Genomic DNA, 22,894 nt, shown 5'->3' on the forward strand with positions numbered 1-22,894 from the left:
TACAGTTTAACTCCAAAAAGAAAAATCTGTAAACAAAAACAGTTTTACTGGTTCTTAACCAAGCACAGCCTCACTATTTGCTTCAGTTTTTTGAAAAAACAATAATTGTTATTGGACACTTCAAACAAACACTTTAAAACGTCATAAATCAAGTATAAGTCGTCTATGTGCTGGGAGGGTGTCAAACCAGTTTCATGAGTTCTGGACTATTTGTTAGCTTCATACAATGACATCCATCACCTCATTAATCCACCTAAACATTCTGAGGGTTACATTTGCATATACATTTTGCTGGAACACTCAACGTGAGGTCCAAAGAGGTGTTTACGCAAGTGAAGGCTGCCATCATTAGGTTAAATAAATAAATAAATAAACCCACCAGAAAGACAAAAAAACAAGGGGAGTGGCCAATACAGGAAAATTCCTAAAAAGAAGGAATTAAAAGGTCAGATCCAGCAAAAGGCCCGGAAGACCACGGAAGACAACTAAAGTGGATGATGGCGTGTGAAGAAGAACTTTTTCACAACATCTATCCATGTCAGGAAGGCTCTGGAGGAGGTAGGCCTGTCATTGTTAAAGTCTTTGATCAAGAGACTGCTTTGTGAATGTGAATAGAGGTTTCACAACAACCACTGGTAACGCTCAAGAATGAATAATGTGACTTTGCCAAACCAAACAAAAACAGCTTGTACCAGGATGACGGTGAGAAAAGCTCACGATCCAAAGCATACCATGTCAGTGTTATGGCATGAGCATGTATGGTTGCCAGAGGAACCAGGTCAAGGCTGTTCACTGATGACCTGTCAGCTGATAAAAGTAGCAGGGTGAACTCGGAAGGGTATTGGGCCAAACGCTCAGGTTAAGCAAAGGCTGCAAAATTAAAAAGACATTGCTTCATACGGCAGATGGATAATAACCCAAAACATACAGCACAAATTACCCAAAGGTTTCTCAAGGCGAAGAAACGGGATATTCTTCAACGGGTCAGTCAGCTGATCTCAAGCCAGAAGAGCAGCTTTTCACTTGCTGAAGAAAAAAACTAAAGGCAGAAAGACCCACAAACAAGCAGCAGCTGCAGTGGAAACCGGGCAAAGCATCTCAGCATTCGTCATGTTCACGGGTTCCACACTTCTGGCAGCCATTGACTGAAATAGATTTTCAACCATTTATTAAAGGTAATCCTTAGGTGTGTTCCATTAATTATGAGATGAAAAAGAAATGGGGTGCTTGTTTGAAAATGGTTGTAATTCCTGAATGATTACTGACCCATATTGATAAACTCCAAAGCAGAGCCCGAAATATTGAAAAGTAGCCCAATACATAAAATAAAAGCTGTTAAATAAATGTATGCTTAAGAATAGACAACAGAATAACAGTATGTATCTTAAATAAAATTTTATACACATACATTTAAAAAAATAAAACTAATTTGTGGCACAATAAAAATAAACATCCCTTAGACTCTTCTGTTTTAACATCAAGTAAAGGGTTTCAGTGTCCATTTGGCAAACATCCCGACACTGGTCCATGAAGGTCTAGGTGCTGAAGGTCAGGTTTTGCCCTGTGGCCTCAGCACAACGATCCAGGGCCTCTTTTAACTCCATTAACTGGGCCCCTCCGATTCTCAGCTTCTCCCTGCGAACACAAATAGAACGATTTTTTAGACACAAAAGCACAGACAGGGGACATTTTATAGGCATTGTGTGGCATGAAAACAAACATTTCTGCCAAAGTTGAAATAGCTTTGGTTATTTTGTTTTTTTTAGATTTTGCACCCGTCTGAAAGTGTGTGGCACTAAGAAACCTACAGTGCCATTTTTTCTAATGAAGAAAGACTTCGCCCAGTGCTCTGCTGTGCCTTATTGATGTTTTCAAAAAGGTTTTTGAACAACAATAGAGGCCTGTGGCACAAACGGAGAAGCCAAATCGGGTTCTGGATTAAAAGATTTTAGGGCTCGTAGACGTAATACACATTTGGTTTTAGTCTTTTCATGGGATTTGTTAACAACAACAGAAACATAGAAAATTGCTAGCTTTATCCTGTAAGAACTCTGGTGACAGTTGAGTGGCCGTCTGCACGTTTCCCACACAATCCTGTTGAAACTGATTAACTGCTGCTGGTTTAGTACTTTTCCCAGCATGGCTCAGTAAGATGCACTGATTTAACTGTTCACTTTAAAATGGTAGAGAATTACAATTATAAAAACATGCTCTTGAGCCCTCTGCACTCTGCCATTTTTGCACTAATTCTGTTACCTGCACTGATGTACACTTTACTGGTTTGCACTCCATTTGTATTGTATTTTTACTAGTATACTCACCAATGCCCTTATTGTATAGTTGAATTGTATAGTGTATTTTATATTTTAATATTTATGTGATCTAGATCTTAGGCTCCACTGTTAGATCTACCTGTAAGCACCATGGATCCGAGAGAAATGCAATTTCAGTTCCCTGTATGTATGTACTGTACATGTGGAAGAACTGACAATAAAGCTTGACCTGACTTGACTTGACTTGACTTGACATAGAGAATTTAATATTTAGTGTGAAATATTAACTTCTCCAGGGAGCCATTTGCTTCTGGAGACGAAGACATTTTGAAGTTCATCTGAATGGATTCTTCTGTTTTACAGTAAGCAGTAAGCAGGAAATCATCAGTACTTACTGAAAAATGCACCACTATCTTCTTCCCATTTTCAGTTCGGCTTGACATTAACAATATATTCACTTTTTAAAATCTTCTCTATTCCTCTTTTTTTAACTTCACCTCCTACAATGCATTACGATTTTAAAGCTGCACTGACATTTATCCAGTTGTGAGCACATTATAAATTCCTACTCTGGATGAACACCACAGATGTCTTGATGAGGGAACGTTTTATCTGCCAGCCACATTCAGTACAGCATGTGTCTCTATCACAGACAAAAGAGCTTCTGTCTAAGCTGCAGTTTGGAGAAAAAGCTTTCTCCTCCTACTTCTCTCATGCTGAATTATATTTTAATGGTTACAAAAGCACATCACATACATATGCAGTCACAAGTGCACAAGCAAAACACACCAGCAGCCCTCTCTGTGAGCACAAGCACACACAGGTACTGGCTGCTACAGTCTTAGCAACAGCTCCTCAACAGCGGAGACACTTGGTGCTTGTTGCTTGTTGCTTGTTTGTTCCCTACCCTGCTTTGTTTCCGTTGCAACATTGCGTAACTGCAGGGAGAGGAGGGGGTTAGAAAAAAAAGACTAGATTCTGCTGGCTGTTGACGCCCTCTGTTTTCACCCTACTTCCATCAGTCCACTTCCCCTTTGTTATTATGTGTACAGCTGGGTGTTTTCACAACTTGGAAACACCAGGTTTACCGCCAGGATGTGCTGGTCTGCCGCAACGGATCTAGCTTTGCATTCCTGCATGTTCCATGAGAGACTATGTGTGAAAGGCTTCCTCTCTGTGTGTGAACATTGCAACTCTGGACCCATTAGTTTGACACTTTGCTCACACTCTTTTGCCAACAATCTCTGAACATAGTCACACAAAGTCACTGACCCAGATGTACCTTGCACGCATACAAAAAGAAGGACGGCTGCGTTGCTTCAGTGTGTATTCATAACAGCCTGCATGTGTTAATTAAAAGGCATCCCCAGGAGACGGTAATAATTCTCACTGAACTGAGCAGAGCCACATGATACAGTGAGATGACGTAAACTACTGTTTTGTCGCGTTGTGTTAAACAGAAAGCTTCCAAGTGGATCAACTCTCCAACGATGCTGCAACGGACCAACAATTCATATTCTGTGGTGTCCAAGAGGAGGATCAATAGTCGGATAAATTGGGAAAAGACTATTAATGGGATACCTGAAAGTATTTGTATTTTCATTTGATTCCTTTAATTGCTGGGACTCTGTATCTCTCAAACAGGGTGTACACCTCCAGGCAGTAAGCATAAGCAAACAATAAAAATCCTTCTTGTTAACCTTCTTTCACTCCGCATGCTATGCTGGCAGAGCATTTGTGGAGAATTAAACAGCAAACTTTTGAAAGTGCACATAATGTTAAGTTTTTCAATTTAATGTTTATCGGAAGACAAAAGATTGACCTGACTGGTTATTTCAAGTTCTATGCAAGCACATAGCTGCAAACAGAGCATGATCCAACACTTTTAATTAATGCTACTCCAGCATCATGTTTCTTATGGAACACTCATGTAAATAATACACTGACATTTTGCTCTAGCAGCTTTGTTTACCGATTGCTTCAGGTGTTAATAAACTGCTAACCGCTAGCAGTTAGTTTATGTGTTTGTTTGCATAGAATATGAAAATGCCTGATGAATGTGACCTCTATTTTCCATCATGCATGTCATGCACGTATCATGCCGCCGATATGCTACTATTTTAAATCAAACCCGCTATCTACACAGGCTGCCTATGAGCTTGTGTGTCATGCAAGCAATACATAGGTAATCGGGTCTTGAAGCATATTTTTAAACTATTTTATTCTTATTAACGTATTGAGGTCTGAATGTTTTTAAAATGCAGATGATCTACACTTTATATTGGACCTGAAGGGCCTCCTGCATTCAGGCACAGCGCCGATGGTGCTGCTGTTGCTCTGCCAAGCTGCGAATGTGACAGTTTCTATAAAAAACATTACTAACAAGATGCTTTTAAAATGTTGTGGAGTCTTTTGGTGAAGTCCACTTAGTAATATTCAATTAATTATTAAAAACCAAAGAGACTCGTCTCTTTAAACACAAAGCTGTTTCTCTCCATTGTTGGAATCAAATGAACTTTGAGCTGTTGCCTAAAGGTTTGTTCGTTTATTCAAATAAGAGAAAAGTTTCCCCCTTGCTTTTTTATAATTGTGTAAATATTGCAGTATAAGATAATGCAGAAAGGGGTGAGCACTAAGGATAGACGCGATTGAGATTCTGTGCCTGAGTCAATAAATTATGTTCTATGTTAAGTTCTATGTGAGCTTGAAATGACATAATACAATGTTCAAGAGAGGTAATATGTTATTAGAGCTGCCAGAAAAATGAAGGTATTTACCTTAAAGGCTGTTGTAACCAGCAGCTCAGCTACATATTGCAGTACAAGACAGGCCTCACTGGTAATACCAGCCACAGGTGAAAAGAACACAGGTGCAGCAAATCATCACACACAGGGGGAAAAAAAACTCCAAATTCATGCATACAAGCACAGAAACAGATGTTTCCAAACAACACCACAAACTACTAGAGCATCACATTTACAGAAAACATCCCAAGCAGGTAGAAAAAGATGTCTAATGTCTATGGGACCTGAATGTGAATAAAACACACAAAACCAGAAAATACTTAGTGTTGTTTATTTTTTTTTAACTGCTGGGGAAGGGATTTTCAAATTGAGCCATTATATATTGGAATTATTTCAGTATTTACTTTTTATTTTGTTGTGTAATATAAAGCCAAGAGGTTCCTAGATTTCAATACTACTGAAAGCTAATCTGCTGTTGACACCTACATGTCCTGAATGCTTCCAGTCAGTCACCAAACAGGATCCAGCAACGGGGCAAAAGGCTGCTTTAAGTTTTATGTAACACATGACTTCATACTTCGGCATTGAGCACAGAAATCAAATATTTAACACCATAAATAATGCACTTGCTAAGTGAAGGCCTGGATCACTTCACACTGAATGTAACAAAACATCTTCAATCCCACATTCTGCCTGACTATACCTTTCAGTGTTGACCTGTTAATAAACACTTGAATTACATCAATGCTCAGTGCTCAGAAAGCTCCTCCCAGAAGTGACACAGTAGATGTCTTTAATACTAAATAAACCTAACTTTCATAAGGCCTGCACAAACATTTTCAAAGACAGCAACCCAGATAATTTACAACTTTGATAATGTAATAATCATGACATTTATGAGAGCAACCCAAGTATTTATTCATAGTCCACATGACTAATCAATTACAATTTAAAAAATACAATTTATTAATATTAATACAATGTATTCTAAAAAAAAGTCTTCTATCTTGCTATTATTGGTTATTCAGTGAAGAGCAAAAATGGAAATTGTATCCTCCCATTTTTATTAAAATTGACAACACAATAAAGTGTGCAAAATGTGAGGGGCTCTAAATATTTTCGGAAGCCACTGTATGTATATGCTGTTGATGTACTGTTCACTTAACGCTTAATGCAAATTGTATAAGAGTATTTTAAAATACATACATAAAAGACATCGGTTGACAATGAGATGTGGATGCCACAATAAGGACTTTAGTAGATTTTAGTAGATTAAGATTCCTGGGCTGGAACAGGAAAAAGTTAATTATAATTGTTAATGACTAAAAGCTTAGATTTAGAGTGCTTGAATTTATTTAATGTTTTGATTGGCTTAATACATTTTTCAATAATAGCCTGTATAAAAACATTTGAGAAGCTGCTATCGGGGATTTTTATGCTTTTCTTGTTGGAGGTTGAGTTCTGTCCATAAAATAACCAATGGTTTCAGCACCACAATTTGATATCATACCAACAAGATACAATATAATCTGTGAGACAATGCACACTGTCCATGACTCTGCGAGAAACTGAAAAATTCAGTAACTAATAATTAGGACAGTAGAGAAATGGCACAGGTAGTGGTGCCCTCTACGCAGCACTTTCTCCTACTCTACTAAGATACACACACATTACAACTTAAACCTAACATATACTTAGCTGCCCAATATATAACTGTTTAAATTAGATAGCACCAACAATAGGCTCATGAAGTGATGTCAACTCAACAAGGCTAAGCTTGCTAGGTAAACACTTCCTTTAGAGTGCAAATAAGTCCATGTCAGAATACTGTTTAATCCCCATTGTTCAAATAACGTCTGCTACTTACTTAACATTTATTTATTTTTCACTCTTTGTGCAATAGCAGCATTAATTCCTCTTCATGCAACAGATGAGCTGCAACTTTACATAACAGTGTGTGTGTATGTAAAAGGTAACAAAAACCAATAATAGTTTTGTTATCAAGGTAACACAGAAAATGCAGTCATTAAGTCATTAAGAACATGAAAATTCAAAGATCTATTAAGTATTCTTTAGTAGAAAATGGCTAATAATTACTTGTTTGAATCGGTTACCATGGCCACCAACTGTCTGGGACCTTTGATGGTGATATTTAAAAAGGGCCTATGGCTGACGACAGCAACAGCTATGATGCTAGAAAGACAACATGCATACCTGCCTGGGCATGCTGCAACAATGAGTGCAAGAGCTCTAAGAGCTTAAGAATGTTAGATTGAGACACCTGATCACGAAACCAAGTAGCTAAATGCATTCAGAGAATACAAAGAAACCTCTGCACACGAGGGACAAGGCCAAAAAACCAATACTGAATGGCTGTTATCTTCAGGCCCTCAGATGGCACTGCACTAAAAAGAGACAGACTCTGTAAAAAAACTAAATACCGTTTGTGAATGCATCCACAAATGCTAGTTAAAAAAAAAAAATCAGATTCAGAAACACTGCCAACTTTCATTTTTCAATCCTTTGCAAGTCCCTACATTCTATATTTATTTATTTATATTTAACACAGTGTCTCAACTTTTCTGGATATGGGGTTTGTATGGTCTGCATCACTATGCATGCATGATGTATTTAGTTATTTTGTGTGTGTGACCTACCTGTAGTCTTGTTGTGAGAAACAATCAAGCAGGTCTTTGGCTGTGAATCTAGAATTCTCATTAATGATCTGAAAGAAAATGTAAATATGATGAAGTCAGACTGTGCTCTTCATAACAAAGAGCATTGCAGGGCGAAATGTCAATTGCCTTTAAGTGAAATTCCCTCTAACTACTTGCATTACAATACCTGTGAAATGGAACCAACCTTATTGGAGTTAATGACCGTAAACAGTGTCTGGACTTCCTCCAAACCAGGTGCTGAGGATAACACACTGAAAGAATAAATAAATAAATTTGACATTAACTCACTTCTTGGTTAAGCTTGTGACAAACTTCTCAGTAAGTAAAACTTGACTTATAATGAAACATCTATAAATCTTGATTCAGAGTTCATATTAACTCTTGTTACACAACTTTAGCCAGAATAATTGAAAACTGCACGCCATAAAACTGCAGCCAGTAGATTGGTATCTCTGAACCTGCCCTGTAGTGGTTCACTTCTTATCTCTCTCTTAAGAAGTTTTCAGTTACTGTTTAATACTATTCATGCATCATCAACTAAAGCTCTGGCTTGTGGCGTACCCCAGGGTTCTGTTCTAGGTTCAATTTCTGCCCCAGCTGGTTTTGTCCCGAAGGTAAAAGAAAGTCTGGAATACCTTTTCATCTTCAGTTAACCCTGCTCTTTGTAATTTAGGCATATACAGAGACCCAGCTAGAAATCTTGACCTTTATTTAATTTCCACGGTTGTTTTTTCCAGTAAAAGGAGCATCGGCAAGCTTAAGACCCCTGCGTCCTAAACAGAAATGGAGATAATTATTCATGCCTTCCTTTCATTCCATCTTGACTATTGTCATTCCCTTTTCACCTGCCTCCACCCACTGTGAGACATTTCTCAATCTATTACATTATAAGTCATTCAAAATGCTGCAACTTGGCTCCTGACAAAGTCTTCCAAAAAACTCAATTTTGATTTCTTTACACTAGTTTCCAATCAAATTTAGAATCGTGTTCAAAATTCTTATTATTATTCAAGACTTGCATGGTCAGGCTGCTGCCTACATTAAAGACCTACTCCAGCCATGTATTATCAGTAGAAAGCTTAGGTCATCGCTCTGGAACGTCTATTGGATGTAAGATCTATAGACAAGCATCTTTTAATCACTCATGCAACTAAATGCATGCAGACACACACACACATACACACGACTGCCAAAAACTACATAAAGTAAAATAGAAAAATACAGTAACAGAAAGAGAAGAATCACAGAAATTTGTAATTATAGCAAAGTCCTAAATTATCCATATCTGGGGTCCACATAATAAGAAAAATGACTGGGGAGGAGACAGAGAGAGATAGCTTGTACGCAATGAGTCACAGCTCTGCTTAAACACGTGAAAATGAGTCCTGCAGTCTCCTAGGCAACAGTATTTGAGCAGCCAACACACATGCATGTGCGCAGATAACTGCACACACATTAAGCATACACAGTGAACCAAGATTCTTGCAGACAGTGGCAAAGATAGCATCCAGTTGTTACAAAAGGCTTTTTCTAAAACCTTCATACACAGTTGTAACAAAGGCATCTAACATTATTGCCATATTTATTTAGTGTGCAGAGTTTTTATTTTTTTATTAATATTTATACTCTGAAGTAATAAACAACAGCAACATGATTGTAGTATATTTTTCTATACCTGAACATTCCAATGAAGTCAAATGATGTGGTGTAGTGTGTATATTTACACAAACAAACTCAGCATACTTTATCGCAAAGGGGAAATCCATCAACACATAAAGTATATTCACGTTTCACTACAACTACAACTACTGAGCAAAGCTGCACAGTGACACATATACATACACACACACACCCAGCACAGGCTTCAGAGAAAAGCAAAACCTGAACACAAAAAAAAAAAAAGAGGATGCGGTTGTGGCACAACTTTTCATGTGCGTTTTTTGCAGCGTAAACAACATCTGCACTATCACCAGATTTAGGTCCTGATTATGCTTTCACTTTAAGAACAAAATATTCTCTTCTCCCATAGCTTCAAATGCAAAACAAATGTGTTATCATCTCGAACAAATGTGTGATGTTCCAGGATGCTGCTCCTCTTCAGACTGATTAACATCACACAAAGATGAATTTAAGTAGCTATAGATGTAGTCACATGCCACTGTCAACAGGAAATGAGAGATAGACATAACCTGTAGGGTGCAACATAGAGTAAGGGTGTGCCATCTAAATATGCTAAGTGTATTTTAGGAACATTAAAACAACAGGTAATGATTTACTAGGACTTATAGTACACTGTGTGACAAAAAACAGTAAATGGCAGCTTCAGAGGCGTGGAGGGTTTAAGTGGTAATAAAAGGCACTTAGGACGGATATTTAAGAGTTTAGTGGCTTATTGTCTGATAGGCCAAGAGTTTCAGGTTTATAGCAACATATTTGAGAACAAAGAGATGCACAGAGATCTCAATACTGCATTGTGAGAGCTCATACATAAAGATACATAAAAATCCAAATATATTTGCCTAAATTGTTTTTAACTGAAAGCCCTTTACATAGGCATTTTCAAATCAGACTTTGAATTGTCATGGTAGGACAAGCAGAGGGCTTCATTTTATCCCAAGTCAACCATGACAGAGAAATCAGGATGCACCAAACCAGGACAGGAATAAATATATTATGTGCTTTTATTATTGTTATACACAAAAATGTCCAATGTATATTGTTCTTTGTTTACCTGCACCATGGTGAGTCAAAAAAGTAAAAAGTAAAAAAGGAACAAGGTTAAAAAGGATCACAAACTAAATTTCTGTTTGAGAAAACATTTGGTCACTATCAAGATTCACAAAGCACATAAATCCATAAAAGGATCTGCTGATATCCATAAAAGGATCTGCTTGCATGGCTTTTACTTTTAATCAAATTCATGCTACATTATGATTAGTGGATGACTGATAAGAACTTAAATCTCTATGTCCTGTGTAAAATGTAAATAAATGCCAACAGGCACAAGCACAGACATACAGGTAGAGACGGCCCCTGGTGACTTACAAGTATTTTTTTCTTCTCAAAGCCACTGTGAGAAGCAGTGGCACAGTGGCACAGTGTTGCATTGTCTGCCGCGTCATGGGAAAGGTATTATGGGAATGTTAAAAGGTCAAGTAGATTACAGCCTGACCAAGGCCAAACAAGGCTCGAGAGCTATGGGATCGTACAACACACGCATATGTCCAGGAGGAGTAGGCTGTTGAAGAACAGGCCAAGGACAATTTAAAGGGGCCTGGTTGATGACACAACATAAAGAACAAACTAATACGGAGACTTAAGGTGAAGTCAAAGGGTTTAGTGAAAAAGGACAAGTGGGGATAATGACTACACATAAGGGAAATAATTATGGAGGGCGTAACCTTTACATTTTTGCTCACACTTCTGTAAACAACACAGACAACTAAACACACCCATTACTTCAAAATTTTGCAAAGCACATATGACAGAAATTGTAGAAAATGCAATTAAACTCAAATGATCAAACTACAGTGTAAAACTGATTCATAGGGCATAGTGGTAACATGCAGAAGAGCCTGTTCATGTGTTCGGGTTGATAGATAGTGGGCTGAAGTACCTGCTGAAGGCTTGGAGCAGCTGTGAGACTATGGAGGACAGTTTGTGCAAACAGGCCAACGCTTCCTGTGGTGGCGGGGGACCTCGCACTGGGTGAGCACTCCTCATGGTGTGAGGGTCAAAGCCCATCGCTTTGAACACTTCCAAGCTGAAACATGAGAGAAAGAAATGACCCCAGGGGTCAGTGGAATGGAAATAAAAACAAAATACACATTAAAGTAAACACCCTTCAGAGCCCATAAGTTACTTCATATAAGAATTTACTCCCTAGGTCATGCTATTTGCTGTATTGCACATTATCTCGTTGCAGCAGGAAACTAAATTGCATGGCGAAATAAGGTGCACATGGAACACGAACTACTCTGATCCTGTAATCAAATTTAAGCAAATTATGTGAAAACTTGGAGAACTAAAGTTTTGCCCTCAGTATTAGAATAAGTTGAATCAGAGCACTGCATACATCAACAACCCCCGTTACACACACCTTATTTGACACACATTAGACCAGATGTTCTCAAACAGAGCCCACACTTCTTGATTAGAGACCTGAGAAGACCTGGGTAGTTTGTCTTCATCATCATCATTCATGACAACATCGGCGGCAGGAGATTCTCTCTACGCACACAGATGGAGCCATTATTGAAATTAAAATATATCCAACACAGCCAAGTACAAGAAAATACATCATGTTGTCAGTATAATTGTTGCCTCGGTACTCATTATCAGATCTATCAAACCAAAAAAGATGTAGTACAAATACATGTAGTAGGTAAATTCTCATTTTTGGTGCTGGTGCTGGTTAAAAACAATGTTTAGACAACAGAAAGGCAGAACCAATCACAATCTACAGAATTCAGAGAATCTTCACACTGACCAGAAGTGGAATGAGTTTACGCTCTGAGAGCACAAAGGAAACTTCAAATTTGCTCAGACTGACCTGAGGTTGTAGCTTATTAAAAATGTTGTCCATTTGAGAGATGGCACTTGGAATACGGCTTGAACTTTTCCCAAACTCTTTCACAAGCTCTTTAGCTTCTTTAAGCGCTACTAAAGTAGCGCTGCAATCCATTGTTTTACCTACATACAAATACATACATTATGAGCATTATGATCAATGACTGCACCTAAAACAGAATATGATCATACAGTAGAGCTTTACATATGATAACATATTGAGCTGTAATGCAGTCGAGTTTAAAACTGCAGTCTCAAAAACAAAACAGAATTGCTGTCAAACACCTTGCACAAGAACTGAACATTATGGTTTTGCTGCAGGGCAGATTTTTTTTGCACAACTGCTGCATTAGTTTTATATACGGTATACACAAGAAACTGGTAGCAGAGTGTGTAAGCATAAAAATAAACACCGAACATATGAAAGTAACGCAGAGGAAAGAGGTAGTTTAATAGCAAACTCTTTTTCATTGAAGATGTACGTTTTTCCTGACGGCAAAATTAAGCCAACTCAGAGTGACTGCTTGTTTTTATCTACTGGAAAAGGAAGTTGGACAAGAAATGCTCAGTCAGAATGCAACATGTACAGGCTCCAAACATTTTGGTCTGCACATAATATACACAAAGTTTTATAATGCATCTAGGAGGACATTAAATGGATTAAGGACTAAGACTCAATCCTATTTGAATTTCTGCAATATGGAGTCTGTCATCACACAAGAAACACTACAAGTGACCACCCACACACACACACACACACACACACACACACACACACACACACACACACACACACACACACACCTCTATAGATGTTATATATCACATCCCGAAAACCCCTTGCCCCAACCCTAAAACCAAATCTTTGGCCTTAAAAAGCCTTCTGGAGTGAAATGGCCAAAATGTCCTCACAACAATGGTATCAAAACACAACTTGTCCACACAAGCAAATAAACACACACACACACACACCCTGCACAGAGCAGAGCAGAAAATCACATGCAGTACTTTTCCACTCCTAGATTTTAGCCTCACACGCTATTTATCCCTCCTTCCCTTCCCCCTCCTCCTCCTCCTCCTTACCCTACTCTCAGCATCCTGGCACAAAGTCAGGCCGTGTGGTACCAAGAAATGCAGATTCACGCTTGTGAACTAAAGATACACAGAACAAGGGCAAAACTATTATTTTTATATATTTATTACAGCTTTTAGCATTCTTGGATGGATTAATAGGCACTGAGCCAGTGGTGAGCAGTCACCCCCACACAGGTGGACAGAAAGACCTAAACCCAGAGACTGAAGCGCTTGCCTACCCAGCACTACAAGCATAATGTAATTGGATCCAGCGATAAGATTCACAATAAGAAGTGCTGCAGTGGGTGACTCAGCATCTTTCTGACACACATTTGAGAGTCCTGTTTTAGCAGAAGACCTGATTCTGTATGTAGTTCTGTAGGGTTCTAGAACAGTACAGAGCAGACAGCAGTAAAGTACGGCCTGTATCTGGGGGATGACTCAGTATCTCAACACAGCTGTGCAATAAGCAATTTAAAAGTGTTGCAATTCCCTAATGCTGCATTTTTGGGATTTTTGAGCTTTCCATTTAAAAATCCTTATTCTGAAGGGGGCTCAGCTTATCCATTTGCATTGGTACATTTTTATGCTTTAGCATCTCAATGTTGTTTCCTTTAACATCTATTCTTCATGTTCGGGGGAAGATTCAAATCAACTTTAAGGAAACTGGCAACAAATGGGGGTCAGCCATTGTTGTATTAATAATTCTAACACAAACACAAACACTGTTTTAGAATGTTTTAAGGTTAAAATAATATTTTAAAAAAGCGCAGAAGAGTCAAAATGCAATATGCTTATAGAAAATACTGCATCTGCTCATTACAAGACCCTTGAAAACCACCAAATACCCCAACAGCACTTCTCCTTGAGCCACCTACGTACCTGAGTTGAAGAATTCAATAAGATTTAGAACATTTTGCTGCTTCCTCCGTTGGACGATGTGCCCAAAGACAGCTATCCAGTGCTTTTTTAAACACTGCAGGACATCTTGAAGAGTCCAGGGTGGTTTTACATAAACTATCTGTTAGCAAACACAAAGAAACAATGGTCTGACAAAAGAAATATTATCTATATAAGTATGTCATTTATTTAATATAACCTTTGTCAAATGTAAATCTCAGAATGCGGAACATACAGATGCATAAGTACAGTATAGTGTACATATAGTGGATATACTGTATGTAAGATAACTTCCTTACAGTAACCTCACATTGCTGTACCTATACAGAACAGCATCTATTCTAGCATTTAAACCCTTCACAAAATTCTCGTAGATGTTTAGAGAGAGGCGCTACAAACAATTAAGATTCCTTGTATGCACAACCATAGCAGGCCAGAAAAGCTAATTCTAATTTAGAATGTAGAATTAAAATATTAACAAAAACTAATGTGAAATTCCAAAAATCCAATTTTACCTCTAACCACAGATCTTCATAAGCAGCTTTCATCTCCACCTCTAAAACGTCAGACAGCACCTCCCGCAGGCAGTCTTCTAGTTCAGAAACGCATCTGCTGAGGTCCCATTTTGTCTTGCTGTCTTCTCTGAGCTGCTCACCATCTATGATTAATTGTTTAAAGACACACTGTGTATGTACACTATATAGAATAGTAGAGAAACAGTAATAGAGAATAGTAGAGTACACTGAAAATGCAGGACAGTAGCTGTTTTAATGTACATGCACTTTTCTCCAACTTCACCAGTAATGGCTGAGATTGTGCAGGTAGAAATAGTTTTTTGTTCTTTTTGATTATAGAGTTTCTTTAAATTAGTTAAAGCTTTTAGTTGAATTTATATGTGTACTACAGATGGGCACAAAGTGAAGGAAAAGAAAACACAAACGTAGGAAATAGTGGGTGGACATGGCAAGTGCATGGACTGTATATGCTATTAATTAGTGTACTATATTTGATATGCCAAGTAATTTCCTGTTTTGCATGAGGAACACATAATCCCTGGCTCACCTCTCTCTGAGCGTCCTAGAGAAATTCCTGTTCTGTTTTGATTCTGCTGCTGAACTGGTGTACTACTCCTGCTCAGCACTGGTGATGGCATCTGGACATTTGTGTGAGACAGCATTCGGGTTTGAAGGTTCTGTAGAGGGCAAAGGCCATCCTTGGATCCCCTAACCTCTTCCTCCAAATCATTCTTGCTGAGGGCCCTCACTCCACTAAAGAGAGCTTTACTGCATAGGTTCTTATCATTACTAGAGAGAAAAGTGGGAGAGGAGTTTTGCTGTCTATCAGTCGGCTGTGATAAAAACAAGCAACAATAAGACAAATCATTTAACTTTTATTTTTAATCTATTTGTGCCGTGCAACATTAATTCAATGTCTCCCCACTAATTCTAACTTTCATTCAGCCAAATGATCGATAATGGTGTCTGGAAACAGCATCAGTCAGAGAAATAGGTCAAAAGGAAAAAGAATATGCAATAACACTACAGGCACTCTTACGAGAGCTGAATAAAAACCTGAACTGAACTCCTTGCTCAGCAAATCTATTCTCACCCAATTGTTCTATCTGGCTCTCTATTTTTCTCTCATCCCAACTGGAAATATCTAGTTGGACCCACTCACAGTCACATGCATGTGCATTATATGCAGAGAACACACACTCTGCAGCAGCAGCAGCAGCAGCAGTATGCCGTAGGGGGAGGGGAACTCACGTGCATAAAATGAGAGCACATCCTGGGTACAGGCTCTGGTATTGAAGGCAGCACTGCAGCACTCTGTCATCATTATTCTCAGCATTCAAACCATCTGGGTACAATGGGAGAAAGAGAGAAAGAGAAAGCCACAGAAGGACAAAAGTGACACAGAGAAAAATGACATAGTGCATATATGTTCAAATAAATGTTCATTTGTACTCTTGAGAAAACATGGTATGTGTGTTATGATGCTGCACAACAGAGCAAAGCAAACACAATGAAGAAGATTCAATAAACAACACAGAACTTAAAATGCCAGTGTCAGTTTCTCTAAATGTATTTTATTATGCATCTTATGGAATATATTCTATTGCCAATGTTGAATAATCAATGTCTGATTAGTCCCATATTCAGCAGAGAAGTAGGTTACCTTATGGATAGGTGCACCATGCCCTTGAGATACACATGCGTACGCCAACATGATGACTTCTGAAGGATCAGCTTAGTGCTAGTGCCACCAAGTGTCCATGCAAAGAATAGTCAAGCTTTTACTGATTCACAGAAGAGCAGGCTCATTTGTAATCTCCCATTGCTTGATGACTACAGCTTTCATCAGATAGAGGTCATAATGAACACCATACGTACTACATCCATACTAGCTACAAACTCCCATAATAGAGTACAAACTCATCTCAGTACAATTTGGATGTCAATGACTAAGCTATAACAGAAATTTACAACACAAATTTCACAAGGATGTTAATACTGATTTGATAGATGAGTAATTCTAATTCCTGAACCCATAAACTAAACAGGAATCCAATCACATCATCATCTTGTGTTTGTTTTGGGTAACAGCCAGTTACCTTCTAGTAGAAGTCCAGTATGGGCTCATGGACAGCCTTACCTTAGGTCCCATCCTTGGTTATAATAAATACTTGCTACTTTCAATGCACGGAAAATAGCCACATTTTCACTCACCACTGCTCTCAGCAGCCTGCTGCATAGACTGCCCCCAGAGATATGGTTCCCGGCTCTTCAAACTGTTGTGAATGTATGAGATGGCGGGAGTGGCCAGGTGGGCAACAGAACCTGACAACCCTCTCCCTTTTTTTAAGAAATCCAACTCCTGAAGCACGACCCAAGGGATCAGGACTACAGGGAAGCCCAGGGCTAAGAGAACATGGATTGGAGAAAAAGCATTTTACTACACGATTCCTTTACATAGGGGTAACTGTACTCATTCCTGGTTAAAAATACATTTTAGAAATAATAAAGAAGATTTTTATTCAATTAATTTTTCACAAAATTCCAATGTCCTTGTGAGCTTTTTAAATTCACCTCCCAGGCCGTGAGATGTGATCTTTTTCACATAATCCAGGTGACTAAGGAGAATGTTGGTGTCCAGAATGAGAATAAGATCTTGCTGAGCGGTTTCTCTGCCTGTTAAAAAAACAAGTTCGTGAATAATTTATTTGGTGTTGTTTAAGCAGTTAAAATATAATTTATTAAATATTATTTGTAATAACTTTGTTATATAATCACATCTCTTGCACGGTGTTTACCTTTATCTATCTTGATCTTAAATTAATTAAGCTTTATCTTTTTAACTTGATCTCTGGGGCTACTCTTTATTCTAAAATTATTAGAATAATAATTTTACTGGGATAGTGAGACCTGTTTTCAGAAACCTGCAATGAAGAATCTATAATTGAGCATCTTCAATCTTAGTATTTATAGATCTATAACCAATAAGTAAGATGTTAATTATGATGAATTATGATATTTTGTATCTAAGTTGTATTTTTTAGATATCTTCATAATTCTGAGAGAAACAAACTGTTTTACAAACTGTGTAAATTCTTTGTGAGACCACTATACCAAATTCATTTTCTGACTTATGGTGCCTCCATGTGGTTATTTGTCACATTTCACAAAGAGTTTATATTTTACACACAGTAAGTGAACTAAATTTAGTGTCTCCAATTTAAAACACAGATAACAGACTTGCAATACAACTTACAGGGTGTGTGAGAAGTTTTCTCTGGGGGGTCTATCTCCATGCAGGTCAGTTCTCCATAGCTCTGCATTACATTCAAGCCCAATCTCTTCTCAGAACGGGCAAGATGAAGCTCTTCAACCACCTGCATCTACAAAAACACATTTAAAACAAACAAAATAGCAGCAGCCTCTCTAGCATTTCTGACAATTGCAGTAACATAATGAAATAATTTTAGGGCATTACCTAGCTGTTATGAGAAGCAAGTAAAAGTAAAAAATGTAAAACAAACAATAACATTTTTAGATTAAACCAGGAATGCTTTCATTACCTGGTCACACCATGGCTCAGTGGTACTATTGCTCACAGACGGAAGTTGGTCTGACAAAGATGACCACTTATTTTTCCGTCCTTCACATGAAAAACTGGGAGTATCGTCCGAAGAGCTGTGAGGTTGTGAGGCATTTTCCTGCATGGAATTTTTTACTTTGACCACAGAGTCCGAAAGTTCAGTCTCATGTTGAAGATTTGTGTTTGTGGAAATAGAATCATTATTGTCACTGGTGCTATTTACTGGCCTTGGTTGAACTTTTTTTGGTATCTTAAATGTTCGAGGCAGCCATGGTGTCAGAGAATGTATTTGTTGCTGAGATGATGACTTAGCTGGGTTATGTGACACTGATGTGACACTGCCCAGGACTGAGGTGACATTCTTTAGAACCTTTGAGCTTCTCTCTGAGGTATTGTGTTTGGATAAAGTGGAAGATGGCTTTCTGGTAGCAGCAGAGGGGATTTGTGCTTCTTTAGATGAGCTTCTGGCCTCACACATCTTTTCTAGATGGTTTTGACAAGTTTTCTTTCCATGCTCCTTCCTGTTGTGCCTTGAAGAATCTTTGGAGATAAAGGAGGTCTTGCATGGTTCCCTGGTCTTGTCAGTGTTGCTGTCATGCCCAGTTGTTGATGGTTCCTTGGTTCGGAAGTTTTGTTGTTCTTTCTGATCAAAAGAAACCCAACTGGGACTCATTAGCTGCTTTTTGAATTTGGATGGGCTCCTCTGGGAAGACTTGCTGTCTTTGGAGCAATTCTCTGTTCTATGAGCAATTGTACTATGGATGCTCAAGGGTTTGGAGAGTTCCTTTTCTTTTGTCCTACTGCCACTCACAGAATTATCTTTACCTGAAATATCAGGTTTTGCTTTACTGGAGGAATTCCCCCCCCGGGATTGAGCATGGACACTTTCTGTTTTTGTATAGTCTTCATCCTTACTAACAGGTTTCTGGTCTGCTGCTTTTGTTTTTGCTAATCTGTAGATAGGCTTTTTGATCTGGCGATTGCTTTGAGAATCAGTGGAAGAAACTAAATTTCCCTTCTTTGCTGCACAGCTACATGTGGGGGAAAAAAAAGTAATTTTGTTAAAATATATACGCTCACTGGCCACTTTATTGGGTACAACTGTACACTCTAATGTAATCCAATACAGCGGCTCTGCCATGAATACTACTTTTAGTACAATTTAGTTACAATTTTCAGTTTAATTTGAAACTGTCAGAAAGGTGATTTGCCCCTATTTAAAATGAATGAGGATGCTTTTGAACCACCTCTTCTCATAATTTACATTTAATCATTTTAGCAGACGCTTTTATCCAAAGCGACTTACAAGTGAGGTGAAAGGCAAGCAGAAAACGTCAAAGCAAAGTCCTATCAGAAAAGTGTTCACATTTCACGAGATGCAAGTGCGAGAAAGAGCAGAAAGGAAGTTTTTTTTTTTTTTTAAACAGATTTAAGTGCATAGGAAGATGCGGAAGAGTTCTGTTTTCAGCAGTTTTTAAAATAACAAACGGAAATTATAATGTACTCCAGCATGACTCCACTACTCAGTATGAACTCAAAACTAAACAGAGAAGAATTAGCACCTTTCTGACAGTTTCAACTTAAAAACTGAGAAATTATAACATGGTAAAAGTAAGATTCATGACAGAGCTGCTGTATTGATTGCATTATATTGTGCAGGTATCCCTAATTAAGTGACCAGTGAATGTACAATAAGTGAATAATGACCAGTCACACATTTATCATTAATACTTATAAAAATTAGCAATTAAAGGTTAAGTACATAGGATCTAACCTCTCCTGACTTCTCACATCTTGCTTCCTCTTGGCAATTTTGCAAATGTTGGTGACATCTTTGTCCTTTGATGCCTGAAAACATAAAAAGGGATATAGGCAGCTGTTGTATTTTATAACATATGCAGAGTTTAGAATCAATAGGCAAGAATTTTTCATGGCCATTCTGGATTTTATTTTAAAAGTTATTTAATTTCATTATGTTTCTATTGGTATCTCCACTGACTGATGCATTGCTTTAAATAGGTGAAAGAATACTCATGTTTCAATGCCCAATTTCACATGTTGAAACATCTTGCTTTGTCTAACAATCAATCTAAAACCAAAATATATGAGCACTTTAGAACAAAAACCCTATTCAATATCACTAAATTTTAGTTTTTAGCTGAAAGAACTTATTTGAAATACAGAGATGTGAGACTAATTAAAATACGATATTAAATACTATAGTACATATTTTTAGACCCAACTACAATAAACATAGTTTTCTTTTAATAATTTCTATGTCAGAAGTTATATTTATTACCCTATTTGATCCTCCCCTATATGATTCCAGTTTTGCACAATGTGTGAAGATTTGTGATATTCTTCAAGCTGGTTCTTGTTGGAGTGCCTTACGTGATGCACCTCATGCTTTACAATACTCCAAAAGTGTTTGATTTAAGTCAGGAGTCATAATTTTCACTAGCTTCTTATTTAAAAACCCTTTTGTGATTTTTGCACAGTTTTGGGGACATTGTCATGTTAGAATTTTGCTCTCCTGCCCAGCATCATGACTGGAAGTCATCTTTTTAGTAATGTTTGTGTATACAAACTTCATAGTTACTTCTACTGCAGTTTTACTACAGTTTCAGGCCTGCTTGCACAATGATATAGATGCTATTCACCTTATTACAAGTCAGTGTAACATCAAATTCATTTTGAAGTTATTTTAAGGGAAAAATGTTACATTTGTACATTTTTTTAACTCATTCCACCTTATATCATCAGACTCCTACCTCTACTTTTAATACTCAGCACTATATAGAAATGGTTTTCTTTTCGAAAACTATATATAGAAGCCAACTTGAGACTGTCTCATTCAAACTGTCTGGTACAAAACCCCCAATTTCCACAGAGGATCCTTATGCCAAGTTGAAAATCCCTTTTAAGCTTCATCATTAGGTTTTTCCCTTGTTAAGAAGAGATTCCTCAATGTGTGGAGTCACCTTACAATGCGAGAACACTGTATTGTTCACTGGTTATTTTTCAACTTTGTTTGAGTTGTAATTTAAAAAATACAATGAAAAACTTTAGATTCTTCAGGTATGGATCATTTCAATATATTGTTTCTTGACTGGTTATTGTATATATAGACAATTTTCAGTTGCTTTTCCCAAAAATATATTATTATATTCAGCAACATTAGAATGCTGTAACAGAATAATTTTTCAATATGACTTACTCTTAAAAACAAGTATTTACCCAATATAAAAAAAGAAAAAGTTTAATTACTTCCCCTTACCTTCACATCTTCTTCACTGGAGGATGAAGACAACTTTCTGCGCTTTCTCTTTTTTGACTTTTTAGACATTCTTTTCTGTGAGGGTAATTTCAAAAAGTAGACATGTTCATCAGTCACTAATAATGAAAAACCCTTACACAATCTTTTTGATCTACAGCAACACACAACTTTCTTTGGTTTTTGACATAGTGAACTTTTGCTGGGCAATTTCTAGACCTCAAACAGGGAAAACCTTTCAAATTCCCCGAGTTACCAAAAATCAAATGGAAATGTGATCATGTAAACAATACATCTCTGCATTTAAGATATTAGTTAACACCCTGTACAACGTTTCCCCCGTAATTCCATGGGTAACATTAGCTAATAAACTATTCGTGTCACTCATGTAAGTGGTCACAAAAACAAAACATTGATGTTATGTTAGCAAATCACTTTAACTTAGCTTACCTTATTAAGGGATGAGTTAACAACACGACAAAGACTAAAGCTAGCACACAAAGATAGCTGATGAAAAGTAACTAACACAGGAAACACTAAAAGCGAAATGTCCTGTTTACTTTCTTGGGAGTTCGCATACAATGCAGAGAAATATAGATTTTGTACTGTGTTGCAGCGTTTCCCCACTGTTTTCCCAAACATCCGCTTCACTTCCGCATTTTCTTCTTCTACTGCCAGCGTTCTTCTTCTATGTATTACTTTACCGCCACAGACTGGACTGGAGTGCAGGTCTGCGTGACACTCTTAGCGGTGAATAAAAACACTGAGTGCGTTTACAAATTGGACTGTAAACCACACCACACCAATTAAACTGCTAAAAGTAACAAATATGGACATGCATAAGTGCACAAAAATAGAAGCAAAACTATTTTGAATACTACCCACAAAGTCAAACAATAATGACTTGCTCTTGACAGACATGTCAGATGTCGTTCCTGGGATCTGTTGAAGCCACTTGCTTTGGGGTCACAGCCACCTGGTTAAGGAGTTCCATGTATGCCCTGTCTGCTAGCATCTGACACCCAGCTTTTATGTGCTGGATTGTCCCAGAGGCATCTTTACACTGCCTGGAGTCCCTCCTAGTATTATGGACCCTTGATCTTGTATTATTGAGTCTGTTCCTCTGCAGTTAGGAACAGGCTCGTGGATCCCATTTGCCTGCAGTTTCTCAAGGTACTTGTAGTTCATACAAATGGTCACATCTGTTGAAGACAAATTAAGTAAAAGCTTCTAAACTAGGCAAAGACAAAATAAAATGATATAAACTCCCAATTTTAGTCACAC

At 37.7% G+C, this 22,894-nt stretch overlaps 1 protein-coding gene across 2 annotated transcripts; it reads right to left on the reverse strand.

Moving 5' to 3' along the window:
- Window positions 1-433: 433 nt before the first annotated feature.
- On the reverse strand, window positions 434-22,262 carry swt1 (SWT1 RNA endoribonuclease homolog). Of its 2 annotated transcripts, XM_067512118.1 has the most exons (17): window positions 22,061-22,262; window positions 21,614-21,688; window positions 20,111-20,184; window positions 18,317-19,367; window positions 18,010-18,136; window positions 17,328-17,429; window positions 16,968-17,159; window positions 16,005-16,098; window positions 15,301-15,542; window positions 14,754-14,896; window positions 14,221-14,359; window positions 12,248-12,387; window positions 11,795-11,925; window positions 11,312-11,458; window positions 7,880-7,946; window positions 7,675-7,742; window positions 434-1,635 (listed from the first exon to the last, which is right to left on the reverse strand). In XM_067512118.1, the coding sequence occupies exons 1-17, from the start codon at window positions 22,250-22,252 to the stop codon at window positions 1,536-1,538; spliced, it is 3,084 nt and encodes a 1,027-aa protein (XP_067368219.1). In that variant the 5' UTR covers window positions 22,253-22,262; the 3' UTR covers window positions 434-1,535. The 2 variants fall into 2 exon arrangements, with proteins under 2 accessions (XP_067368219.1, XP_067368220.1); XM_067512119.1 differs by lacking the exons at window positions 434-1,635; window positions 7,675-7,742; window positions 7,880-7,946; window positions 11,312-11,458; window positions 11,795-11,925 and adding an exon at window positions 13,348-13,416 and having other exon boundaries at window positions 12,251-12,387.
- Window positions 22,263-22,894: the final 632 nt, after the last annotated feature.

The sequence above is a fragment of the Channa argus genome, chromosome 8, assembly GCF_033026475.1.
Source record: "Channa argus isolate prfri chromosome 8, Channa argus male v1.0, whole genome shotgun sequence".
NCBI lineage: Eukaryota > Metazoa > Chordata > Actinopteri > Anabantiformes > Channidae > Channa > Channa argus.